Source organism: Tiliqua scincoides, chromosome 2 (assembly GCF_035046505.1).
Source record: "Tiliqua scincoides isolate rTilSci1 chromosome 2, rTilSci1.hap2, whole genome shotgun sequence".
Classification (NCBI taxonomy): domain Eukaryota; kingdom Metazoa; phylum Chordata; class Lepidosauria; order Squamata; family Scincidae; genus Tiliqua; species Tiliqua scincoides.
The window spans coordinates 169347594-169371780 of NC_089822.1; the positions used below are offsets into that span (position 1 = coordinate 169347594).

The 24187-nt window shown below is 43.3% G+C and overlaps 1 protein-coding gene across 1 annotated transcript; it reads right to left on the reverse strand.

Moving 5' to 3' along the window:
- Positions 1-8069: 8069 nt before the first annotated feature.
- Positions 8070-23561, reverse strand: C1QTNF2 (C1q and TNF related 2). The gene is made up of 3 exons (XM_066617215.1): positions 23416-23561; positions 14248-14499; positions 8070-9641 (listed from the first exon to the last, which is right to left on the reverse strand). The coding sequence occupies exons 2-3, from the start codon at positions 14489-14491 to the stop codon at positions 9028-9030; spliced, it is 858 nt and encodes a 285-aa protein (XP_066473312.1). The 5' UTR covers positions 14492-14499; positions 23416-23561; the 3' UTR covers positions 8070-9027.
- Positions 23562-24187: the final 626 nt, after the last annotated feature.

Below are 24187 nucleotides of genomic sequence, written 5' to 3' on the forward strand. Positions count from 1 at the left end.
GCAAAAGTCTGCTTACTTCTAAGAAATGTGTTTAGGACTAGAACCTAACAGCGATCTCACAGCACTTAGGCGCGCCTAATCAATCAGTGAGCTTAAAGACATCTAACCTTCCATAGGATCAGGCTGTTTTGGTTATATTGCTAGTGCCCTTTGAAAGCAAAAGATGGCTAAATATGAAGATGGTTTATAAGAGTGAACGTGCAACCAAAAGATAGGCGGTCTGTGGGGTCAGTGTAACTTTTCTTCCCAGGGGAGTGCAAATCAGATCACCAAACTTCTCTCAAACACCTGAAATGTCTTCTAGCGTTAGAAAAGCATTCGTTCCCATTCCAGGTTTTCTATCCAGGCACAATCGCCAGCGGCACGTTGGCCAAGAGGAAACTCTCTTGATCAGAGCGGTGTTCCCCAGACCATTGACTGCTCTTTCCGCAGTCGAAAAAACAGGATCGCTCCCATTTACAGGCGAGGTCAGTTTCCCCCCCACCCACCCCGGGCTTCTTTCTGCCCGACCCTCAAACCCCCCTTTCCAAAGGTTTAAGAAAAGGTTTACTTGCCACTGGAAAGACCGTCCTGTCCTCTCTCGCTCAGATTTCAACCAGGCACGAGATGCCAGCACTGGGCTGCCCTGTTTGGGGAGTCCCGGCTCTTTCCCTCCACCTCTGATTGAAACCAGTGCCAGTTCCAAACTGGATTCCCACGACCACCTTTAACCACCTCAATAGGAATCAAAAGCCAACCTTCCCCCCCCCCAAAAAAAACACTCCATCACCAGTGCAAGGAACTTTCCACCACCCCGCAGCTGCAACTTTTGCCTGCTCTGTAGCAAGCATGTCACACTTTGTAACAAGCCTGACCCGCGCCACTGTTACCTTTGCCGGCTGCTGCTGCTGCTGCCGCCCCCCAAGAGCGGGCGCCCAGCCTTTGTCCTGCTGCCCAGTACCTGGCTGGAAAAGTCCTACGTCCAGGAGGGGGTTGGCACCCCCTGCAGGCACCCCTCCTCCAGCTTCTAGTGCCAGAGGCAGGAGGATATGAGCCGCCTGCCCCCAGAACGAAAAGGTGCTGTGCTCTGCCCACCCCACACCCACCTTTTCCCCGCTCCCTCATCTGAATGCAAAGGAAGCGGCTCCCATTCACTCCCAGAGACTGCACACACCGGCTCGACACTACGCATGCGCAAGCCCCGCGGCCCCCTGGGTAGTGTAGTTCTTTGCCCCCTCTTTTTCCTGCAGCGCTTTGTCCCGCGTCGTGGGCTGGTTCGCGCTATTTGTGCCTGAGCTTTGCGTTCAGTCGTAGTAGGCGCTGCTTGCTTTCTCGGGTGGCGGTGGGCCGTCGCTGAACGCGATGCATCCCTGCTTAGATAGAGTTCCGCTTGCTTGAGATGCCATTTGGGCAGCCTCTCGCTGTTGCACCGGATACTGCCCTGGCTGGAGCCTGAATCCCTGGGGTTCCCGCCTTGCCTGTCCTAGCCACACTTACCTGGGAGTAAGCCCCATTGACTCTATTGGCACTTACTTCTGAGTAGACATGCATAGGATGGGGCTCGGAAGTTGCAATCCTATCCACACTTACCTGGGAGTAAGCTGCATTGAGTATAATGGGACTTACTTCTGAGTAGACATACATTGGGTTGGGCACTGAGTTGGCATCCCCTTCCTAATTTCTCTCCTGCTGCTGCTGTAACTCCCTCTCTGTCTCTCGAAGTGACACCAGTTCTTTGGTTAATTTCAGTGATTGCAACTGCTCTTTTACATTCTTCCTCACCCTGCTCTCCGTTATTGTAAAAAAAAAAAAATCCCCACAATAAACCATGTATTCCCTCACTTAATTCTACAATCTGGCTTTCTTTTTCCTCTGGTAGCAGGGTGGGAGATGGTAGCATCATGGCCAACAAATGAAAGGTCCCTTAACATGTCTGCTCTACAAGTCCTCACTTAAAGTTGTTTCATTTAAAGTCATTTCATTATAAAGTTGGTGAGAAAAAAAATTGATTCTTGGCCATGGCTGATCCCTGTGTGAAGTTTGCACATTTTCACCATGTCTGTGTGGGTTTTCTGTGGCCCAGAAAGCTCACATTTATTTCAGTGTTTAGTTTTAGAAGTGTTTGGGGACTTTATTTCAAAGTTTGGTGATGTTTTTGTGACCAGAAGTATGCTGTTGAAATGTAACCCTTGTTTATGTATATCAATTAGCAGTAAAATTGGTTTGATTTTAGGTCATTTTGCTTAAAGTTTGCTTCAGCTTCCAGGAACCTATCAACAACTTTAAGTGAGGACTTGCTGTGTACATTTGTGTCAATACATCTTCCAGAGCAGTTATGTGGCAACATTACTGATCATGCTGAATATACCTTTAATATACTAATGTACTATTATTGGATAACCTGAATCGCTGGCAGTTTTTACACTCAAGAGATCCTGATCATGGGCCATGAAACCATTTTAGGCTTAGCAGCCTGTGGACTTGCCCTGGCCTGGATGCAGACAAGTGTTACCAATGACCTCCTTTTTGAAGTGTGCACAATTTCTCCTAATTGGTTCCTTAGCTGACATTCCAACCAGGACTTCACCCTGGAGGTTGTGAGACAGGGCTCCCTCTAATCAATATTATGCTAAATAAGGGCCATTCATTGGAAGGGAAGGCTGCAGCACTGCAGGGCATCTGTGTATCACCCTTCTCTAAGGTCTTGCAAATTCAGGCTCCCCACCCTGACACAATCTTGTTTCTCTTCCTGAATAATAAATTTAAGCTTAATTAAGTCTTTTTACACTCCTTCTCTGAAATGTCTCTCCCACCAAAGATATAACTTCTGCCACACCCTGCCATATCTTTTGTCTCTTCAGGACATCTCCAAGTAGACTGCCAGTATTCTCTGTCCTCCTGAAAAGACACATACATCTTAACTCAATCAAGTTCAGGAAACTCCTGGATGCACATCCAGAAGATAAGGGGTGTATTCTTCAGATCCCTATGGCTACCCCTGCTCTGGAAGCAGAATTCTGGACATTTTCCTCCCCACTGAAGATACTCACACTCTTCAGTTTGGTAGTCTCTCCTTCTAATGGAGATCTGCACCCTTTCAATTTTTGTCAGGTTTTTCCTGCTTGAGGAGCCTCCTGCCCTGCTAGTTGCCCTAATTTCTGGCAGAGCTACCTTCCCAGCCAACCAAGGGGCACCATTTTGGCTGTATTTTTCTACAAGATATGAAGCCATGCAGCTCTGCCTTGCTTCACAGAAGGATCCTATACCCCAGTCCACCCTTCAGATTAAGGATAGGCAACTTCCCTTCTTTTTCTCCCTCCTTTAACCAAATAACAACTCTTCCTCCCTTCTAAAACCTCCATTCCCCAGTACCTGCCTTACATCTTCTGCTAATCTTCTTTTTCCCCTCCTGTTGAATCATCTCAGGCACAAACCAACCAACCAACCAAAAAAAAGCCCAGCAGGCAACCTGACTCTTCCCCCTCCTTTCACTTAACTTGTGCTTGTCCAAAGAGAAGCATTTCCAAATATCATTTCACCCTCAACCAGTAAAACTTCTATGCAACTAAACTTAAAAGTAAACCTTGCCTTTTCTTATTTTCCCTATGTATATCTTTCAATAAAAATCTATCTTTTGGAAAACTTTGTCTCATGGTTACTTACTCTTAGTCTAGTTAGAGGCACATTGAGGTTGCCCACTCCACTATCTGGTCAAAGGCCTCCAAAACAGCCATTCGCTGCATTCTGACCTCTCTGGTTGTAAATTTCCCCAATTTAGTTCTAGGACAGGCAAACCCAGGCCTGAGATTGTGTGCGTTAGCCCATATAATGGTGGACATGTGTGCATGTGTATGAGAGCAGTGTTGGCAATAAAATAGGTCTAGAATGAAGTTATTAGTGAAGGTAGTGCCTGATGGGAGACAGCAGTCCAGACTGGGGTATGCAAAGGCCAGTCAGCATTTGCTGAGCTTTTTGGTTGACAAAAGTGCCCCTGGCAAATCAGAAGAGTATGCTTCTCAAGTAACCTTATTGTGGAGGGCATCCTTTTTTTGGCAAGTTCCATCTGCACTCCTGCCATTGATAGACTAAGGAGGTTGGGAAGTATGAGCGGATGGAATATTGGAGAATAAATGGAGAATAGGAGGTAGGATGGGAAGAAGAAATGTGCAATGCTCCATAGATAAGAAAACTTGAAAGATTCAGACACAGGTAAGTGCCCAGGCCCACAGAACCTAGCTGTCTTATGGAGAACAGGATCACGGAGGTAAATATGATGTGATCAAACTTCTTATGCATTACCAGTTTCAAAACAAGGCATTCACTGCATTGGAATATGGAACAGACATGGAACACACTTAATATGTTCATAGTCAGACACAGAACTTATTTAATTCCTTGCCTATTAGCTTTCACGTATGCCAAGGAAGGCTAGACTGAAAAAAACATGTTTCTAATTTTACCAAACTTTGTTTTAACAACTTATTCAGATTTTTTACTTGAGAAGTTAATTATAAAATTCAGTTAAAGCAAATGGTACCAATTAGAGGACTACAATTTAGGGCACAATCCTAACCCCTTATGTCAGTGCTTTCCAGCATGACCAATGGGACATGTGCTGCATCCTGCAGTTGGGTGTCACTCACAGAGGCCTCCTCAAAGTAAGGGAATGTTTGTTCCCTTACCTCGGAGCTTCATTGCCCTTACATCAGTGCTGGAAAGGATTGTGCCCTTACATTTATGTCTCTAAGGGTGCAATCCTAACCCCTTATGTCAGTACTTTCCAGCGCTGGCATAGCGGTGCCAATGGGATGTGTGATGCATTCTGCAGTTGGGTGTCACTCATGGAGGCCTCCTCAAAATAAGGGAATGTTTGTTCCCTTACCTCAGAGCTGCATCAGCCTTATGTCAGTGCTGGAAAGGTGCAAACCTAACCAACTTTCCAGCACCAAGGTAAGGGCAATGCAGCTCTAAGGTATGGGAACAAACATTGTGCCTTGAGGAGGCCTCCATTACTGTCCTCCAACTGCAGGATGCAGCACATGCCCCAATGACACAGCTATGTCAGTGCAGTAAAGTTGGTTAGGATTTGTGCCCAAGATCTTCTTTCAAGTGCCAGTGAATAACGGAAGCTAACAAATTTTTTAATTTCTCCCACAGCATCAAATAGTTTTTCTATTACATTTGGAGGAATCTATTGCTGCTTTTTTCACTTAGAAAGCACACACTTATAAAACTTACAGTGCTCCCCTGCCTCTCTGCAATCACAATGCCACACATGCAGACAACAATAGCAACAAGTCTTTAAAATCAGCCACTGTTCAGTCTTAGGCACATTTTTGAGCAGTTATGTAAAACCAAGAGTGAAGAGCGGACTAGTGAGAGAAGCATAGAAAAGCAAACCATCTTTCTGATGCATTCATACAATTACTGAGCCCCTGGAACATACAAACCCTCCCATGCCATTCATTTATGGTCCACTATCAGTTGCAGCCACTTTCCACAGGGTTTTGTCCCATGCACTTTGCTTCCCCTAGCTGGTAGTGTGGAAGTGGAATAATCATATGTCCATCCCCAGAGCATCACTAGGGCATCCATATTGAAAGGGCATAGCATTTGGCTCCCAAAGTGTGCAGAAATGGATAAGTACAGAGTACTAGCAAAACTGTTTGTATACATTCATGCCCAAACTTAGAATTGCAATATAACCTTGTGAGAATTCGGGGAGGGAGGGAATTTAATTCACTTCCATTTGTGGTCTCACTGTGCTGACTATCCCCTAAGAAAATGCCTGCACATAAATAATGCACTAACTTCATCACGAAACTTTCATCAGACAAGCACTCAGGTACTGCAGGGCATGCAAACTGGCCACTGAGGTAGGCACAGTCCCTTTGGCATGTCATGGACAACTGTTTGGGAAGAAAATGGTGCATGCCCATTTCAAGATCTCCATTAACATCCTCACCTAAGAACTACTCCAGCCAAAGGATGGAAAGAGGGAAATACTCAAATTGCATGGGGCTTATTTTCCAAATATTTGCTCATATTTTCTCCACTCCCTTAATCATCACTTTATTGTTTCTGGGGCAGACACATCCATGAGGCCAACTTAAGCAGTTGCCTCAGGCAGCAGATTGCTGTTGGTGGGGAGGCACCTGTCTGTGTCTGCCAACTTGCCTCCTCTGCTCCTCCTCCTCCTCCTCCTCCCAGTCCCTGGACTGGAAAAGGAAGAGGGGGAAAGAGAGGAAGAGGAAATGGGGAGGGGAGAGGAATGCTGAGCTAGAGCTTTGGAGAGCAGAGGCTGGCACACCACTGGATAAGGGGAGCAGAATTTGGCCTGCTGCCTCAGGTGTCAGGAGGTCTTGGGCCAAGCCTGATCCCTTCACTGGAGATATCTTCCCTGACTCACAGCTTTCAGAGACTTCAACAGCAACCTGTTTTCAGAGGTGATTTCTCTTGGCGTGTTCACTGGAATTATAAGTAGCAATCTATCACAAGCTATCTCTAAGTAACACAAGTGTCTACTGGGATAAAAAGAATGATTTAAATAGTTACCAAATATACGAGATCTCTAAACAGGGCAAACTCCTTCTAAGTCTCTAAGAGCGCCTGACAACTGCCCAACTGTCAAAACAACAGAATCTTGGAACACCCAGTATGAGTGGCTTAAAGGTATGCCATCATCATGCCAGGGACTCTTGACTCCAAGCTTGGATGTACAATGATTGTCTAGGTCACTTCTTGCAATATTAGGGTCATCCAACACACCTTGAGAACTCTTGGAGCAGAGTAAAGGACATGACAATGAAGTGAACAAACAACTTTTCTCTCTTGCTAAGAAGGCTCATGAAAATGAGACATGAACATAGAGATCCTATCTCAGGAATTTAGGTGTCTTTCAAAGAACAATGGTGTACTGAAGAGGACGCAGGCATTTTTTTGAAGTAACTTTAATTATTACTTGTGAACCGATGATGATGTCACTCCTGCTCCAGCTGATTTCTCTGGTTCACAAGTGAAATGTGAACCACAAGTGATGATGTCACTCCTGCTCCAGCTGATTTCTCTGGTTCACAAGTGAAAGTTCTCCAAGTCCCCCCATTCATCTGGAATTATATGACTCTATGATGATAGTGATGCTCTATGATGATGGTGAGGGATGGAGAACCAATAATGCACTTCAGGTGATCCCAGATGATAAAAAAAAAGCTTGGGTGTGCATCATCTTTTCACAGAAGACATAAGAAGTGAATGGTGGTTGAAAAAACCATTTTCCTGCACACTCACCCTCAACTCATTGAAAGACTGGATTCTTGTATATGTAAAACAGCACTTCAGTTACTCCCATGTTTGCATAAACAGCATGTTAAAGGCAGTTTAATTTTTACTTGTAAAAGACCCATCATTGGTTACAGAATGCTACTGTGAGGGACAAGCCATACAAAATGATGGGAGGTCCATGATTGAATTACTTGTTATTGTTTGTTTTTTTAAGGGCAAAGGCAACAGAAGGGCCTCAATCTGGATGCACTTTGTGGTGCTTGAAGAGAATTAAAAAAAGTTTTTTCCCATAATGTGTTTTTTCAGATCTAAATCCCTTCTCCCCCCACTTCAAAACTGCTTTTTGTCATGTGACAAATCACACAGATATCATACAGTGAATTGGTTAAAAGTTAAGATAATTTTACATGATAATTTAAATTGGTTTTTTCCCATATTTTAATTGGTTAATTTTAATTGGTTAAAAGTTAAGATAATTTTATATGTTTCGTCACTAGGTGGCAATGAACATACAGCAGGACTATGAATTCTCAAGTGATAGCTGTCTTTTTCTGTGGTCATGTACTAGAATAGCCATCATTCCTGTACACTTTAATGAAGGAAGGCTGTCAAATTAGGGAAAAGTTTATATGCTTGGCTGATAAAGTTTTTTTTTACTTGTTTTCTTTACTGATTGACATGGTTTATATATATTTAACATTTATTTTGTTATGTACACGCTTTGTAAACTTCTTTGTTGAAAGGTGGTACATAAATATTCTCAATAATAATATGACTAACAACAAAAAATTTAGGATGAAAATTATGGGATTGAAAAACCCATGTAGCAAAATATCTTTAGTTTATTCCATGCCTGTGTATATAGCTCAGCTGCACAGCTGTGGAGAACCTCAAACAACTTCCCTTCTTCACTTTAAATGGACACATAACACCGGACATAAATATATTTAAGGAAATCCATGATCAAATTTCCTATAGCACTTTTTGGGCAATCAACAAATGGCAGAATCTTGATGAAACTGGACCATGCAATGAGAAGTCCACTGCACAGTTGGGTATCTAGCAAATATGCATAAAAACCGCTAAAAAATTGGGTTTCTCAATATGTGTTGAGAAACTTGGAAGCCAAACAGTAGTTGTACCCCTTCAGAGGAACAAATACTAGCTAGATCCCGCTCTGCGGTGACTGAAATAAATCACAATATAGTGGGGAAGGATGCATGAGGAAACTCTTAATTGTCTTGTATAGGAAGCCTACAAAATATAAGGACATCAGAGACTGTTAGCACCATCAGCAAAGAAGGATCATGATCAAGAGGGCTTACAGGCAGCAGGAGCTCCAGTTTCATTGCATTCACAAATCTCTGTAGGCATCTTGTTCTGTCTCCAGAGATGGTTTTTGTAGCAGAAAAAGTGTTTGTTTTGTGCTGCACCAAAAGAGTCACAAATAGTCTGAGAGTAACCTTCAGCTGTACTTCAACTGTCCAACACTGGGCCCACACAAACATTCCCCCTTTGAAACATACGATTACGTTGATTTGATAAACATTACTCTTCTCTCTTCCCCTCCTCCCTTGATAAATCATTTGCATACTACTAATTGTTTATTAGCAAGCTTCTGCTCAGACTATTTTTCTATAGATACTGTAGCAGTAGCTTTGGGCCAGAGACCAGGCTAGGTCTGCTACTGTAGAGATAGGGCTGTTTCTCAGATGCATGGACACGCTCTGTTTTCTTTTAGAGTTTTTGGGTGATGGTGGTCTCCCCTTATATTTCATTGAGATAATCTTGGTCAGCATATATCAGAAAGCCAGTAAAAAGGCTGTCGGTCCAGTAGGGATCATAAAAGAGTCCATTCTGTTCTGAGTAGAATATCTGCAGCCAGACCTCGTCACCTTGCTTTAGGGAAAGAATAGTTGATCCAGAAGCAACATCGTGGTTACCAGTGTTGGCATCAAACGTTTTTATCCTGTACTGCCCATTGTGCACCAGCCCAATTGCCAAGTGCTTATTGGCCAAAGTGATATCATAGGTGAAGTAGTAAATGCCAGGGATGCTGCATATAAATTTCCCACTGGAAACATTGTAATGACCACCTTCATTCATGAGGATCTTGTCAAATTTGATGGGCAGCCTCTCTCTGGGATAGCTTTTGGTCACTGCAACAGAGAAAGCGGATTTGGCTTTTTTGGCCCCACAGCTGCAAGGACCTGGCATCCCAGGGTCACCTTGTGCTCCTTTAGGACCCTTCTTTCCAGGGCCTCCACTTTTTCCAGGGTTTCCCTTTAGGCCCTTTGGCCCACGAAGACCAGCTTTGCCAATGGCTCCTGCTTTTCCTTTTAGCCCTGCTTTGCCTGGATTTCCCGTTCTGCCTTGTGGACCTGGGAGACAAACCAGTTTCAGTGAGTATTCAACAAGCAATTAGATGTGTAGATACTACTGTACTCAGAAACACTGAGTACACTATAAGAAATGCCTCTAGCTCTCAAGCCGGAAGTGTACTAAGAGGTGCTTCAAAAAACATGTATTATCTATTATGTGGGGTTTACAGTATTCTTAGTTACTGGTATAGTTCTCAAGTGATGGAAGGGAGCTGCACTGCCCATGCTTATTCAGGTTAAAAATCAGTATACATCTGCTTCCTGTTCTAGTCAGGTGTGCACTTAATCACACACCTAGGTCTGATGGAGATGGTTGTTTTAGTGCTAAAGAGCAAGTGGAGGTGTTAAATAGAGCAAACCACCTGGACTTTAGAACTCTGCCCCACCACAGTTTCAAGCCTGATCTCTCTCTCTCTCTCTCTCTCTCTCACACACACACACACACACACACACAGACACACAGACACAGTTTGCTAGTTTTAATTGAAAAAAACTTTTAAACAATTCAGGACCCGATCCTGAATGCTCAGGGCCAGCCCTCTGGAGGCACAGAGTGTCGTGAACATGCTATAAGGCACGCATGTGACACTCAGTGCTGGGTCAGCACTGGTGTCAGCTCAACACCAGCCTGTGCTGAGCCAGTGCTGGCCAGAGGCCTGCCACGCACCATCCAGAGCAGGGGTGTCTAAACCTTTTGGCAGGAGGGCCACGTCATCTCTCTGACACTGTGGGAAAAAAGGGTTAATTTATATTTCAAATGTGAATAAATTTACATAAATAAATACATTAGAGATGGAACTTATATGAATGAATGAAGGTCTCACAATAGTTCAAGACCTTGCGCAAAGCAAGCCTGGCCCTTCCTTCACTGCCACTGCTGCTTCACAGATGGAAGAAGAACGGGAAGGGGGCAGGATCAGCAGAACTCTGTGTTGGGCTTCCTGGCCCAACATGTTGTCTTTCAACTCTGTGCCGGTTAAATAGCTGGCACAGACTTGAGTAGCCCCATTGTGGGGCCTGCTCCCTTACTCAGGGAAAGGGGACGAAATTCCCCTTTTGCCAATGAGCTGGCGGTGGCTGCCCAGCCAGGTGCTCAAGATGCAGCGGTAGCTATTTTGGTGCCGCTGCTCCTCCGGGCACCAGGCAGCTCAGGATTGGCCTGCCTGTAAGATATGCTTTTAAAGAAAAAAAGGACACCCCAATAACTGGGGCCAGAATACCAATATGAGTGCTCAGTTTAGTGATCTTCTATGTTTGCACGAAGTGTTTGTTCCATATTTCCTTTTTACAATCTAAATACTGACTTTTTTTTTCTTTTTCTAAACTAGGCTAGGCAACCAGCATCCTTCCAGGACTTTTATGAGAACATACTTCTTTAAAATACTTATATCCACTTTCCCACCAAAAAGGCACCCAAGGTGGCTAACAAAATGAACTCCAAACAATGATAATTAAAGTCCAAATAATAAATATTACTTCAAATACACAATAGCAAACAGCCTCCTAAAGTCATAAGAACATAAGAAGAACCCCTGGATCAGGCCAAAGGCCCATCTAGTTAAGCTTCTTTATCTCACAGTGGCCCACCAGATGCCTCAGGGAGCCCACAAGACAACAGATACAATCTGCATCCTGCTGCCCTCCCCTGCACTTGGCAATCTAAAGTAGCCTACTTCTAAAACAAGGAGTTTGCACATACCTACCATGACTTGCAAGTTGTAACCCGTGATGAACTTGGCCTCCAGAAATTTGTCCAGTCCCCTCTTAAAGGCATCTAGTCAAGATGCCTAGATGCCCACTACTTCCTGTGGCAAGGAGTTCCACAGACTAATTACACTAATTACAGAATAGAATAGTAATCTATTCTCCTCTTCCTCTTCTTTCAAATGCACACCTAAACAAAATTGCCTTACTTGATAACTAAACGAAAGGAGGGAGGAAACCAGGTAGACTTCTAGGGAGAAAGTATTCCAGAGTCCATCCACAGAAAATGACCTATCCCTGGTCATTTTTAGCCTCATTTTTGGTCATCTGCCTAATTTTTGATGGCCAAGGCACTTAGAACAGGGCCTCTGATGATGGTCTTAGCACATGAACAGATCATATGAGAGTAGGTGTTCTTTCTGAGTTTTGGAGATGTAGAAAGTTAGGAGAAAATTGAGTTAGACCAGAAAAGGAAATGAAAAGGGTATACCCTATGAAAGTATATTTCAATCCTTCTTGGCTTAATTATGTTACTTTTTGAAGTGATCTACTGCAGATCACTAGCTAGGTTATTTGACATCCGGGGCCCATGAATTTTTGTCACCCCATATGACATAATTAATTTATTATTATTATTAATTAATTATTAATGGGAAACAGTCTATCCTCCATATCTACTTTACCCATGTTTCGCACTCTGGAAAGGACGTTCTGTTCCAGAACCACCATTCAGAGCGTGATACCATAGTCTTCCGAGACTGAAGGATGCCAATGAGAGAATTATATTGATTAATTAATTCACATTTTCATACCACCCTTCCTCTAAGTAGCTCAGGGTGGTGTAAATGGTTCCTACCTTATTTTGTCCTCACAACAACCCTGTGAGGTAGGTGAGACAGAGATAGTAATAGTCATGACATGGAATGAATAATAATAATGGTCAGAAAAACAAATGCAGTGAATATTTCCCCACAAGCAATGGATGAAATTCTGCAACAAATGTATATAACATGATGGTATTATTCCTAAAAGCCATGATTTCCAGAATTTTGGTCACTAGGGTGTCACCCCCCCCCCCAGATGTCTCATTGGCCTGTTTTGAGTTAAGGCAGTGGTTCTCAAACTTTTAACACTGGGACCCACTTTTTAGAATGACAGTCTGTCCAGGAACCACCGGAAGTGATGTCATGGCTGGAAGTGACATCATCAAGCAAAATAAAATAATTATAAATAATTAAATTAAAGAAAAACAGATAAATAAGGGGAAGCCAGCCCTGTTTCACCAAGTGAATTTTCTCTGTAGCCTGCCTGCAATAAACCCCCCCCCCCCCACAAAAAATCAGTGAGATTTCCAGCCCTCCCCAGTGCCCACCTTACCAACTCAAGCCTCTGTTTTATTCTTTTGGGGGGGAGGGGTTGCTGCCTGCAATAATACCCCCCCACAAATAAATCAGTGAGATTTTCAGCCCTCCCCAGTGCCCACGTTACCAGCTCAAGCCTCTGGTTTATTCTTTGGTGGGGGCTGCCTTCTGGAGCATTTGTTGAGCTCCACTTTCATCAGATGGGGACCATGCAGCTAGCCTTGCATTCCCCTTTGCCTGATTTGACCAGGAGCCAAGGCATATTTGCTTACTCGCGACTAAACGCGACCGAGTGGCTTACTTTCCATAGGGCTCCATACATTCTTCTGCTTGGAGGGAGGGACTTCCTTCTTGGGTGTTTTTTTGGGGCTGCTTTCATTGGATAGGAACCATTCCAGTGTCATTGGATTCCTCTCAGCCTGCACTTTCCGAGGAACTATGGCAAGTTCGCCTACTCGCGAGTAAATGCACGATATAGCTCAGTTTCATTTTCCATAGGGTTCCATTTTGGTTTCCAATTTTTTGGCCATAACTTTCAATGGAAAGGAGAAATTTCAATTTGGTTTTTTGCATTGCATTCCGCTGGACATTCCGCATCCAACGGTATATGGTATGATGGGGTTATTCCTACCCTTTGCTATGTTAGCAATGCTGGGCCATTTGTGGTGACACCCCCCCAAGGGTGGTACCTGGGGCAGACCGCCCCTGCCCCCTGCTAGCTATGCCACTGATCTACTGTATCAGAAACAGCAAAATCAGCTCATAGTTTCAGGTGGTAGATATCTTTAGATCTATGGCTGCACTGTAACAAATTTTAGATAATGTTTTTGTACTTGTATTCTTTTTATTCTGACTTTTATCTGATTACTGTTTTTATGGTTTCTCTTAATGTGTTTTTAATATGTTTTTATCTGTTAAATTATGTTTTAATCTGTTTTTTTTTAATATGTTGTAAGCCGCCCTGGGTCCCTTTGGGAAGAAGGGCAGGATAAAAATAAAGTTTATTATTATTATTATTATTATTATTATTATTATTGTTGTTGTTGTTGTTGTTGTTGTGGTTGTTGTTGTCGTCGTCGTCGTTGTTGTCGTTGTTGTAGGCCAACGAGTTCAACCTCCTTCTTGATGTATGAAATCTAGAGATACAGCATGCTCAACAGATGTCTTGAAGACCTCTACAGAGGAAAAGCCTTGGTAAGAAGTTTCCTAATGTTCAGCTAAAATCTGCCCTCCTGTAACTGAAGCCATTAAGTTCTAAACCTCTGGGGTAGGAGAAAACAATTGTTTGTGTGAGAGCCCTTCAATTATTTGAAGAGTGCTACCAAATATGTGTTTGTGTCACCCTGTTTGAGTAGTCATGATTAAGAAAAATGGTCATGCCTAATTAAATGTAGGATACAGCTTTTTTCCCTACTATATTTTCCTTGAGGGTGCCATTAGGGAGGGCAAGGTGAGGGAATCTGATTTGAGACTAATCTGGTGGTTGATTTTCCTGCTCTCTGTAGATTTTTAATGTGATGATGAAGAGAAGAGTTTCTTACCTTCTTCTCCTTTTTCTCCTTTCTCTCCATCCTTTCCATCATGTCCATCTTTTCCTGGAAAACCCATCCTTCCTACAGTCCCAGCAGAACCAGGAGCTCCTGGAGCACCTGGAGGGCCTGGTGGTCCTGGAATGCTACATACGAGTTGCTTGGAGCCCTTCTGAATTTCTGCCTTTACAAAGCTACTGAGAAGTTGATTAGCTATGCAAGGCACAGTCCAGACAAACAGAACTAGAAAGATCATGGTGAAACCTGTAAAAAAATATAAAAGAGAGACAGCTATAGACATGTATTGCTGCTGATATGTATATGAATGCCACCAACTTAGAGAAGATGAGAATTGCAGGAATGATGCTTTCTTCTTGCCTCCACTCCTGGAAGGGTAGAATATTACATTTACCATAAGACAAATGCCTTCATTGGTGCTAAAGTGCCACTTATCTCTTGCTCTTCATCAGATCAAGATGGCTACAATCAGCTGAGGATACTGCATGTTACAATCATAGAGAATGGGATGATTCTCCTGTTCTAAAACATCTGCCAAAGTCAGAACTGAGACATTTTCTGAAAGCAATGTAGCTCTCTGGCTTCAGTAGCTGATAGGTATGGGAATACACTAGAAGGTATTTTACCTGTACTTTGAAAGCCCAATCCTATCCAACTTTCCAGCGCTGATGCAGCTGTGCCAATAGGGCATGTGCTGCATCCTATGGTGGTGGGGGCAGCCACAGAGGCTTCCTCAAGGTAAGGGAACGTCTGTTCCCTTATCTCAAGGCTGCATTGCAGCTGCATTGGCACTGGAAAGTTGGATAGGATTCGGCCCTGATGTAGACAACTGGGGAACTGAAGCTGAGTCAGCCAATGAGCGTACGGTTGAAGTGGGGTTTAAAATAAATCCACACATTCCTGATGCAGGTCCAAATCTCAGTTAAACAGGGCTGGCTTAATTAGAGGGCTGAGTGGCATAATTTTGCTAGCAGCAGCATATGAATCTGGGTTCTTCCAAGAACTGGGAGTGCATTCAAGAATCTTCTGCAGTGCCACAGGAGACTCAGTCCATGCAGAAAGCTAGCCAAAAAGCATATGCAAGTCTGGACTGTTGATATTCTTCAATGTCAACAGCCCTTGTGAGACTTATTACAATGCAAACTCTGTTTAATGAGAAGCTGTCATGTAGCTCTTCATCCATTCTCTTTTCCAACAGTCCAATTGTGGGGGATCGATCTCTCTTGTGTCACATTGTTCACAGGAAAGACACTGGTAATGACAGTTGGCTTTTGAAAGTTTCCTGCATGAGCAGGAAGACACTGAACACAGAAGCGCTTTTTAAATTGGTGTGGTGTAGTGGAAGGTGTTGGATCTGAAGGAAGCCCAGCCATTGACTGAAATGCCTTCAACAAGTCGTGGCTGTAGCAGCTGTCAGTTTGAGCTGTGAGCCCACCAGGTCACTGACGTTGAGCTCTTTATTCTGTTCTCAGAATGCCAGGTTTCTGGGCTGATTTTCTTTGTGTTGTATTGCTCACTGAGAAGTCTGCTCTCCCCTGCTATGAGCCCAATAGGTGGTCTCAGGCAGGCCTCAGCCCCATTGCAATACGGGGATTACTAAGATGAATTGTAAGAAGTGCTTTGGGTATCCGTCAGTGCTAAATAAACATGAAGCGCGATTATCTGTTTCTCTTCTCTTAATATCAGTAAAATGCAATTATCAGACTATGAAAGGAGTAAATTGGTTATGGACCTCACAAGGATGTTGCAAAGACAGAATAAGGAATCTGAAGCACAAACTATTAGCATTACACCAGCCTTATGCATACTGAGATGTACAGCATGCTACTCTGAGTTTTTAACATTGCCTACTGCAGGCAGGGCCCAACTTCCCCTGCTCTTGCTGTAACCCTCTGCCTTTGGCTGGGGGTTGGGAGAAGAGAGCAGCAGCAGCAGCAACAGAAGATCCATAAGATCCAGCTTGGTTAAACCCATCCTCTTGCCCACTGTCATCTCATTTGGCCCAGACCTGGCCCATGGGGTGGGCTGCCTCCAAAGGGGGTAACACCAAAGGGGATTGTCCCTTAGTGGAGCAGCAGGGGCAAGGGTCTTCCCCTTAACATTAGAAGCCCTTGTGAGGGTGAAGGTTTTGAAGATGCTACCCTCATGAAAGAGAGGGTTGGCAAGACATTCTAGACTTCTTTCTTGCTCCCCTGGTAACGGTGGGTGGTGCACCATGAGGTTTAGTCTGGTTTTGGTTTGTTGTGGGTTTGTTTTGCTGAGCGGATATACTCTGAGTGCTTAGGATTGAGGGGTTCTCTTTCCTTTCTTTAAATGGGGTCACTTGGATGGTGGGCTTGCTCTTGCTGGATGGAGTGCATTTTTCAGCACAGAGGGTGAGGGTGGGGTGGTTGGTGCTGCCATTGATTACACCTATCAGCACAATGAGGCCTCACCTGCCAGCGCAGCAGCCTGGGTGCAACTCAGGATTTAATAGCAACCATGGGCCTGTCTCAGGTCATTTCAGTCCTGACACGGGGATGCACATTTGACATTTTGTTTGCTACTGGGCAAATGCATGGTGCATGGTGATCTGGCTGTGAAGAAGTTTAAGATCCTTCTTTGTCACAGACAGAAAACTCTCTCCCATACAAACTGACCCACCCCCTTAGAAGAGCAGGAGGTGCCCTGCTGCACATGTCACCGCTGGTGGAGACCAAATTGACAGCAATGGGGGCCTTCTGTGTGGTGGTGCCTTTATAATGGAACTCCCTCCAAGTGGGATTAAGAACTACCCCATCCCTGTTAGCCTTCTGGTGATGGCTGAAGACTTTTCTTTTTCCACCTAGTCTTCTCTTCTTAGTTCCTTCAGCATTTTGTGTTGTATGGTATTCTGTATTTTAAGCCGTTTCTGCCCAATGTTGCATATATGCAACTGTGACCAAATGTGCACACCTGTGGGCTGGACAAAACTGGGTTTTAATGTTTTTCTTTTTTTGTTTTTCCTTTTTCTTTATTATTAACAATTATTGCACTTTATATTTTGTTCCTTTTTTCTCTTCTGTTTTTTCTTTCTTTTATAAATTGTCTTGAGTGCTCTGGAGGGAAAGGCAGAATATAAAACATTTAAAGAAACAAACACTGGAAGCACATTACTTGCTTAAAAATTTAAACGCAACCATCTCCCTGCCTTTTTCCTTTGGGCAGTTAACTGAGCAAACACAAGGGAAAACAACTCCTTTAACAGCCTTTCATTTCTGATCACAAACCAGCACAGACCAAATCTTCTTGACCACGTCTTCTTTGCCATGTAAATCTTATGCAACACTATAACCAAAGTATTTTTATGGTAAATTGCTGTAATCATCTGTGAGAAGAAAAGCTGTGTGAACCTGAAAGGCTGTTTTTGTTCTTGTTTTTTTTTGTAGAACCAGGCAAATCAAAAGAATCTTATTTATGTCACAAGACCAAGTAACACACTGAAATGCAACAAGAAGCATATTTGATGGATGTACTGATCCTGCAAAGTGATCAGCTTCTAAACCAGCCATTTTCACTGGTGTGCCACAGATGGTCTGCTGGTGTGCCACAAGAGTTTGGGGGAGGGTCGTTGGTTAGTAGGGCCACTGGGGGTGTGAGCCCCTCCTGTCATGGTGTGCCTTGTCAGTTGTCAAAAAACTGATGGTGTGCCTTGACAATTTTAGCACCTTGTCAGTGTGTCATGAGATGAAAAAGATTGAAAATTGCTGCCTTAGAGAGTGTAATGGGATTGCTAAGCTTGGGGACTACGTTTCCCAATGGCCCCTGCTGTGATGCTAACCCAGGAAAGATGGAACAGGCTGGAGGGGGAGAGAGGCTGTAAAAGGAGGGAATCCAAAAGACTAGACAGGCTGGGAGTAGTGTGCGAGGCCTGCAAGGTACTGAAGTGGAAGATCCTTAATTGTGCAGAAGAAACCAGAAGAGAATCGTGCTGAAGAAACGGGCTCTGTTGTTGTACAGGGTGTGCTGGGGAAGCCCTGGAAATTAGGGGCCTGAGGTGCTGCTGCATTTGCTACTATTGAACCAACCACCACACAAGCCTTGTTCAAGTCTTTGTTCAAGGTGTGGTCAAATGGCCAAGACTCAAGAGGACCTGGCAAACCAAGCAAAGAGAAAGCGAGTGAGAGGCAGAATCCGGTGTCTTTCACGACACTCAATGACTTTTCTACATTCTATCTATAGTATGTGCAGGCGCTAGGGCATTTTGTTTGGACAGACACTGCATGCCTTTAACATCGGCCTAAGAGGCAGAGCACAGTTTTTCCCATGACTGCATCTCCCATAGGCTGACAAAAGTGTAACTTGTTGATCTCTGCCTAATAGGCAGCTTTGAAAGATGTGGAGTACCATGCTATTTTTTTTAAGTGTCAAATTTTGTTTGCTCCTCACCTTTGGGTTTTCTTCCTTGAGATAGTTTCGTCATCTGGAAATGTGAGAACTTCCTGGACTGGAAATTCAAGACTGAGTTGGAGAGGGGTTGATATATTGTATTCTTTTTAGCATTTGAAAAAAAAAACCCACCTTATTTCCTGCCCTGAACTGGCAGGGGGAAGTAGTGTCAGTTCAAGTAATCCAACATAAAATATACATTGTCATCACTTTCCAACCTGCACCAGGATCTGGGGCAATAGGGAGCTAAAGAAATCATGTGTGCGTGGCGGATTGGGTGGGGAGGGGTGGAAATAAGCACACATTGCATCATTTGCTATGGATCTTCTCATTTCAAATCACTCACTTGGGAAATGTGTTACAAATTACTGCTATTTAGAGGTCCCAAACATTTTGAAATGCCTGTATAATTAAGAACATGCGAAAGGAGCGAGAAAGGATTTGAGAAAATGAATCTCTGAAGAAGGAATTGAGATATTTGCATGTGTTTCACTAGTCTCTATTCCAGGGGCTTTTAAAATATTGAATTATTAGTAATGAAAAGTAATACATGGGCAACCTGATCCCAGACTGGAGATCATTCAGTGGTCCTCTCATTTCACGTATTTTCAAAGCCAGAATACATGCCATGTTTGAGTTCAGATATACCTCGGCAAAATCATGTGTGTTTCTTGTTAATCAGAAGGCTTCATGCTGGTAGGGCTACAACCAGCCTCAAGTTCAAAGCCTATACTGAATGTCAGAACTCAATCGTGAAAGATTTGTAAAGGAATAAGAAGAGCATGATTCTTCTGGACATATACAAAGACTAGTTCCTTCCCAGCACTGATGAGCAAATATAGCCAATCTGAACATATCAAAGATTAGGGGTCAGAACTTCCAAGTGAAAAAAATGAAGCTTCCAGGCAGAATTCATACCCTGAGTAATGTACATTCTGAGTAAATATGCTTTGAATCTACTTTTGAAGAGGTAACGTCTGTATTTACCTCTGCTTCTTTAAAACATGGAGTAATGGAGTTTTTCCTTTGGGATGGTTCCATGTCCTCTTTCCCAGAGGCGTTCTCTGGAGTCTACATTAATCCAGTCAAGAAATCAAATGGATGTTTATTGGTCATATGCTTATGATCCACGGCGTTGAAGCATTTAAATGACATTCCTTTTTCGGTCCCACAACTCCAAAATGACTGAAGAGTAGCCAGCAGACTCTAGCCCAACTCAAATGCTTACCCAAATCAATGATCCTGATCCTGTCCCATGTGACAGGAGTGATGGAGTGTGTGGGTACGACCCTTCCACTATGCCTTTAATGTAACATGTGACACAGGGAACTCCATGTGGACACTTGTTCATAAGAAGGGCTGAATTGCACAACCTCTTCCACTTTGAAAGGGGAAGAAATTGTGAGTCTAGGATTTTCACACACAGCTTCTCCCAATACGCATTAGTACTGGACCTTTGTACAGTAGTGGTGTGTCTCCTTGCTGCTGCTGGTGTGTGTGTGTGTACATGCTAGCATAGATGGAGCTGTACCATCTCTGCCAGCTGGGTACCATCTCTGCCAGACACTGCCAGCCAGGAGAGCAGTGGGAAAAGGCTGCAAGTGGAGAATCAGATGGTTCACTATCAGGCTCTAATAGGCATAAAAGCCATCCAGTTCTTCAGCTGCTGTCAGTACCTAACCCAGCATGGTTTCCTAGCACCTGGGAAGCCAATGGGAACAGGTGGGAGCAGCGGTGACAGCAGCAGCAGCTTAGCTGAGAGCAGCTTCTATTAGTCCAAGAGCTGAGCAGGTGTGTAGCTGGGAGAAGTGATGGACAAATGTGGGGTGCTCATGGTGTACCCCTTGCTAGGCTGCTGCCTACCCCCAGCCCACTGCCCTAAGGGTCCACCCTCCCTCACAAGACCTCTTCAGTGATGACTCTTGACACCTGGAATGCCCTCCCTAGTGGGGCCCAGACAAACCCTGTCACTGTTTGGTGCCCAACTAATATCTGGCTCTTTGGAGAGGACTTGGGGAAGCTGAATTGATTTCTGTTAGCAGCTTTTAGAATTCTTTTTCATATTGTTTGAGTTTGCTTTGTTTTGATTATTTATATCTATGCTTTTAGCCACTTTAAGTTCCCCAGCAGAAGAAAAATAGGATACTTTTTTAAAGTAACAATAATCATTTCTTTAAATGAGTGCTGTCTAGACTGTAAATGCACTCACTGCGACACCCTCATCTGATACCCCCACTTCGCCCATGCAAATAAGCAACTCCCTGGGTAGCTTTCCAGGGCTTTATTTGAGCCAGTGATCACTGAGGCTTTCTAATAGTTGCCAAATACCAGAACTCATTCAGCTTGGGCACCTGTGAAATGGGATATTAGTCCTCCTCCAGAATTGGCAGGGGCTAATTTTCCTGTACATGTGCAGGCTGGATTGTGAAGAAAGTGCCTCTGAACATGCACAGAGACCATTTCTCTACTATTAATAGAAGCCTGGTTTCATTTTGAGTTGGAGACTGTTCTCACAAGTTATTCCTATGCCTAAGAGTTCTATATTCGTATCTCCTTGTGGAAAAAGGTGCCAGTATACTGTTATATGATTTGCAGACATGAGGGTAGCTTGTAGGAGCACTTCCATTATTTACAATTAAATATGGAAAGCAGCTGAGAAAAGCACTATAGCCTTTCTAGTTTTGTGCAGTAAAGTCTACAAGTTTACTGCATTCCAGCAGCAATCTTGTGAGCAGAGACCTGGGCAGGGCATGCGTGTGGAAAAGTCAGCAAGATCTATCAGCAAGAACAGAGCAGCAACATACCATCAACCAGTTTCAATCAGTGTGTTTTCATTCCCTGAGGCTATGCAGCACCCATATTAGCTCTGTGCCAATTCACAGTGGTCTGCATGGCCTACAGAACAGTGTGGATGATGAGAGTTCACCCACTATATGGGAAACAAGTCAGTGTGAGATTTGTTGAAAGGACAATCTGGTGCAAAATCCCATCTTACAAAAACAGAAAAATAAAACAATGTAATAAAGGAAAATGAAAATATGAAGAACCACCCTTTTGTAAGAAAAAGGTTGATTTACGCTGGGTGAATTGAAGCTATCTGTCTGTGCTAGAGAGTTTTGGGTGAACGTACTAAGTAAAACGGACAGATTTCTCTGCAAGTCAAGCTGTTCCTTTTAATCTGACCCAAGGTCATGTGTCCCTGTTTCAATTGTACCTATGGTAACTGCTACCTCAAGACTATTTGGGCTCAGCTATTGGTAATCATGCTAGAATTCCCTGCAAAGAAGACCAATTTATGGTGCAACCACCACTTAGAAACAGTTTTCTGAATTAGCTGTCAATCTGTAGCCTGTACAATAATGGACCTGCCAAAAAGTGCATATATTATTGATTTCTCAGGTAAATTTATATTCCATTCTTTAACATGAATTTCCAGAGCAACAACCAAAATAATAAAAACAAAGTCAAAACACATATGAATTCAATTAAACAAAGAGCAAATAAAACAAATGCAGGAGAGGTTTAAGAAGGTTTGGGAAAGATTTCAAAATGACATCATAGTATGCCCCAGCTGAGACTCCTTTGAGTGAACAATGCATACAGGTTGTAGCATGGCGGAGAAGGCCCTCTCTCCACCTTAGAGACAACTCAATATTGGGGCAGATTGATGTGGGAGGAATTGATCCTTCAAGGGGTATCTTGGGCTTCAAAGGCAGATGCCTTCAGAAGTGAACTGGGAGACAGTGGAGCTATTTATACACTGTTGCAATGTGGCTCCAATGCCTGTTCCTAAATAACAGCCTAACAGCTATATTTTAAACTATTTCTGAACAGTCTTCAAAGATAGTTCCATATACAACGACCTCCGATTAGATGTCTCCTAAAGTGATGGCTTTCTTCTAAACTTATCTAGACTAGCCATTTTCAACCACTGTGCAGTGGCACACTGGTGTGCCACGAATGGTCTGTAGGTGTGCCATGGCTCTTTTGGGGAGGGTAATTTATTAGTAGGCCATTGGGGGATATGAGCTCCCCACTGGTAGCATGGTGTGCCTTGTCAATTGTCAAAAAACTGATGGTGTGCCTTGACAATTTAGTACCTTGTTAGTGTGCCATGAGACAAAAAAGGATGAAAATCACTGTTTATCCTCCTCCCTAATAGAAATAGTGAGGTCTTGCCTTTTTGACTAGAAGGGTAGGAGACAAGACATATCGTTTGGTTTTTACCAGATGAGCTATTAATGGTAACATGCAGGCTTCAAGTACATTAAGGAAGTCATTGTCTGCTGACATTCAGCAGGAGATTACAGAGAGTGATACCAGGAATAAACTTGGCCTCTTTTTGCTTTTACCAGTTTCAAAATCTTGGAGCCCTGTAAAGAGTCTCGTCTCCCTGCCATTGAGCCTGTAGCAATTTTTTGCGATGCTTCTGATTTCAAAGTTTTTTTACTCAGCATTAGCTTCGAGAAAGAAATGCTTTGCAAATGTTGCACAGGCTGCTGCCTTCAGTGGAGCCCCCATAGATGCATATTGCATTGTTTCTTTTCACTTGCATTTGATCCGACCAAGAATGTCCATGCAGGCTTGCAAGTGCTGAGCTGTGCAATCTAATGCAAACTTACTTAGGAGGAGTAAGACAAACTGGACTTAGTAGAACTTATTGCCAAACAAAACGGCACAAGATCGGGCTGTAAACTGTGTCTGAAAAATATTTTAATGAACTTTTAAAATAAAATAAAAGACAATGCTACTCACGACCACAAATCTCTTCAATGAGATCCTGATAATCAGGAGGAGAGCCGCTGAATCTTAAACAGATGTTTCACTGAAGAACATGTTGCCGTTTGGTGGAATTCCTAGTTATTGTTGCAGAGCACTTCCTTTAAACGAAGGGACTGAAATTTTGCATTCTCAGATGTCACAGGACGTCAGTAAAAGTGGTTCCTTTGCATTCCCAGTTCCTTGCAGCAGCTTCAGAATTTTTTTTTTTTGGCCCAGCTTTGCCAGAGGCATATTTTGATTATTGTGTAATGTGTTTGAGCTTCTGCCTCATGTCACGTGAGACAGGCAAGAAAACTTTACACACATGTGGCTGAATGCTTGGAAGGCTCCAGATAACTTGGAAAAAATTCCTCCCTTTTTTTCCTGTTGCAGCTTAAAGGGATCAGGAGTGGTCCATCTTTATGAGCAGAGTGTAGCATGGTAGATCAAGGTGGTAAAGCTGAGGTTAGATTTACTAATGTGGATGGTGAACAGGTCGCCCATAAATGAAATTTTATGGGGCCCTTGGTAACCCTACCAAATGTTTACCAGAATGTGAGTTTGCTTATGCTGCTGGTCATAAGAATGTCTGTTATGAGTGATTTTACATTTTAAATTTGATCTCGCTTAGATTTTGTTTGCAATGCCTCAGCTATAGCTCAGTGCATGTGCTTCTTAATTCTAGTTATGCTTAAAAAAATGAAGAAGTGCACTGTAACTGGTGCGCTGTATTCATCAGCAACCCTCACTTTCTACATGGGGCCAA

What these genes read in the sequence shown, in the direction of transcription:
- C1QTNF2 (XM_066617215.1), bottom strand. Translation starts at nt 14,491, where the DNA reads ATGATCTTTCTAGTTCTGTTTGTCTGGACTGTGCCTTGCATAGCTAAT. An exon ending in AGGAGAAAAAGGAGAAGAAG is followed by an intron (nt 9,642 to 14,247) that starts GTAAGAAACTCT and finishes TTTGTCTCCCAG; the next exon opens with GTCCACAAGGCAGAACGGGA.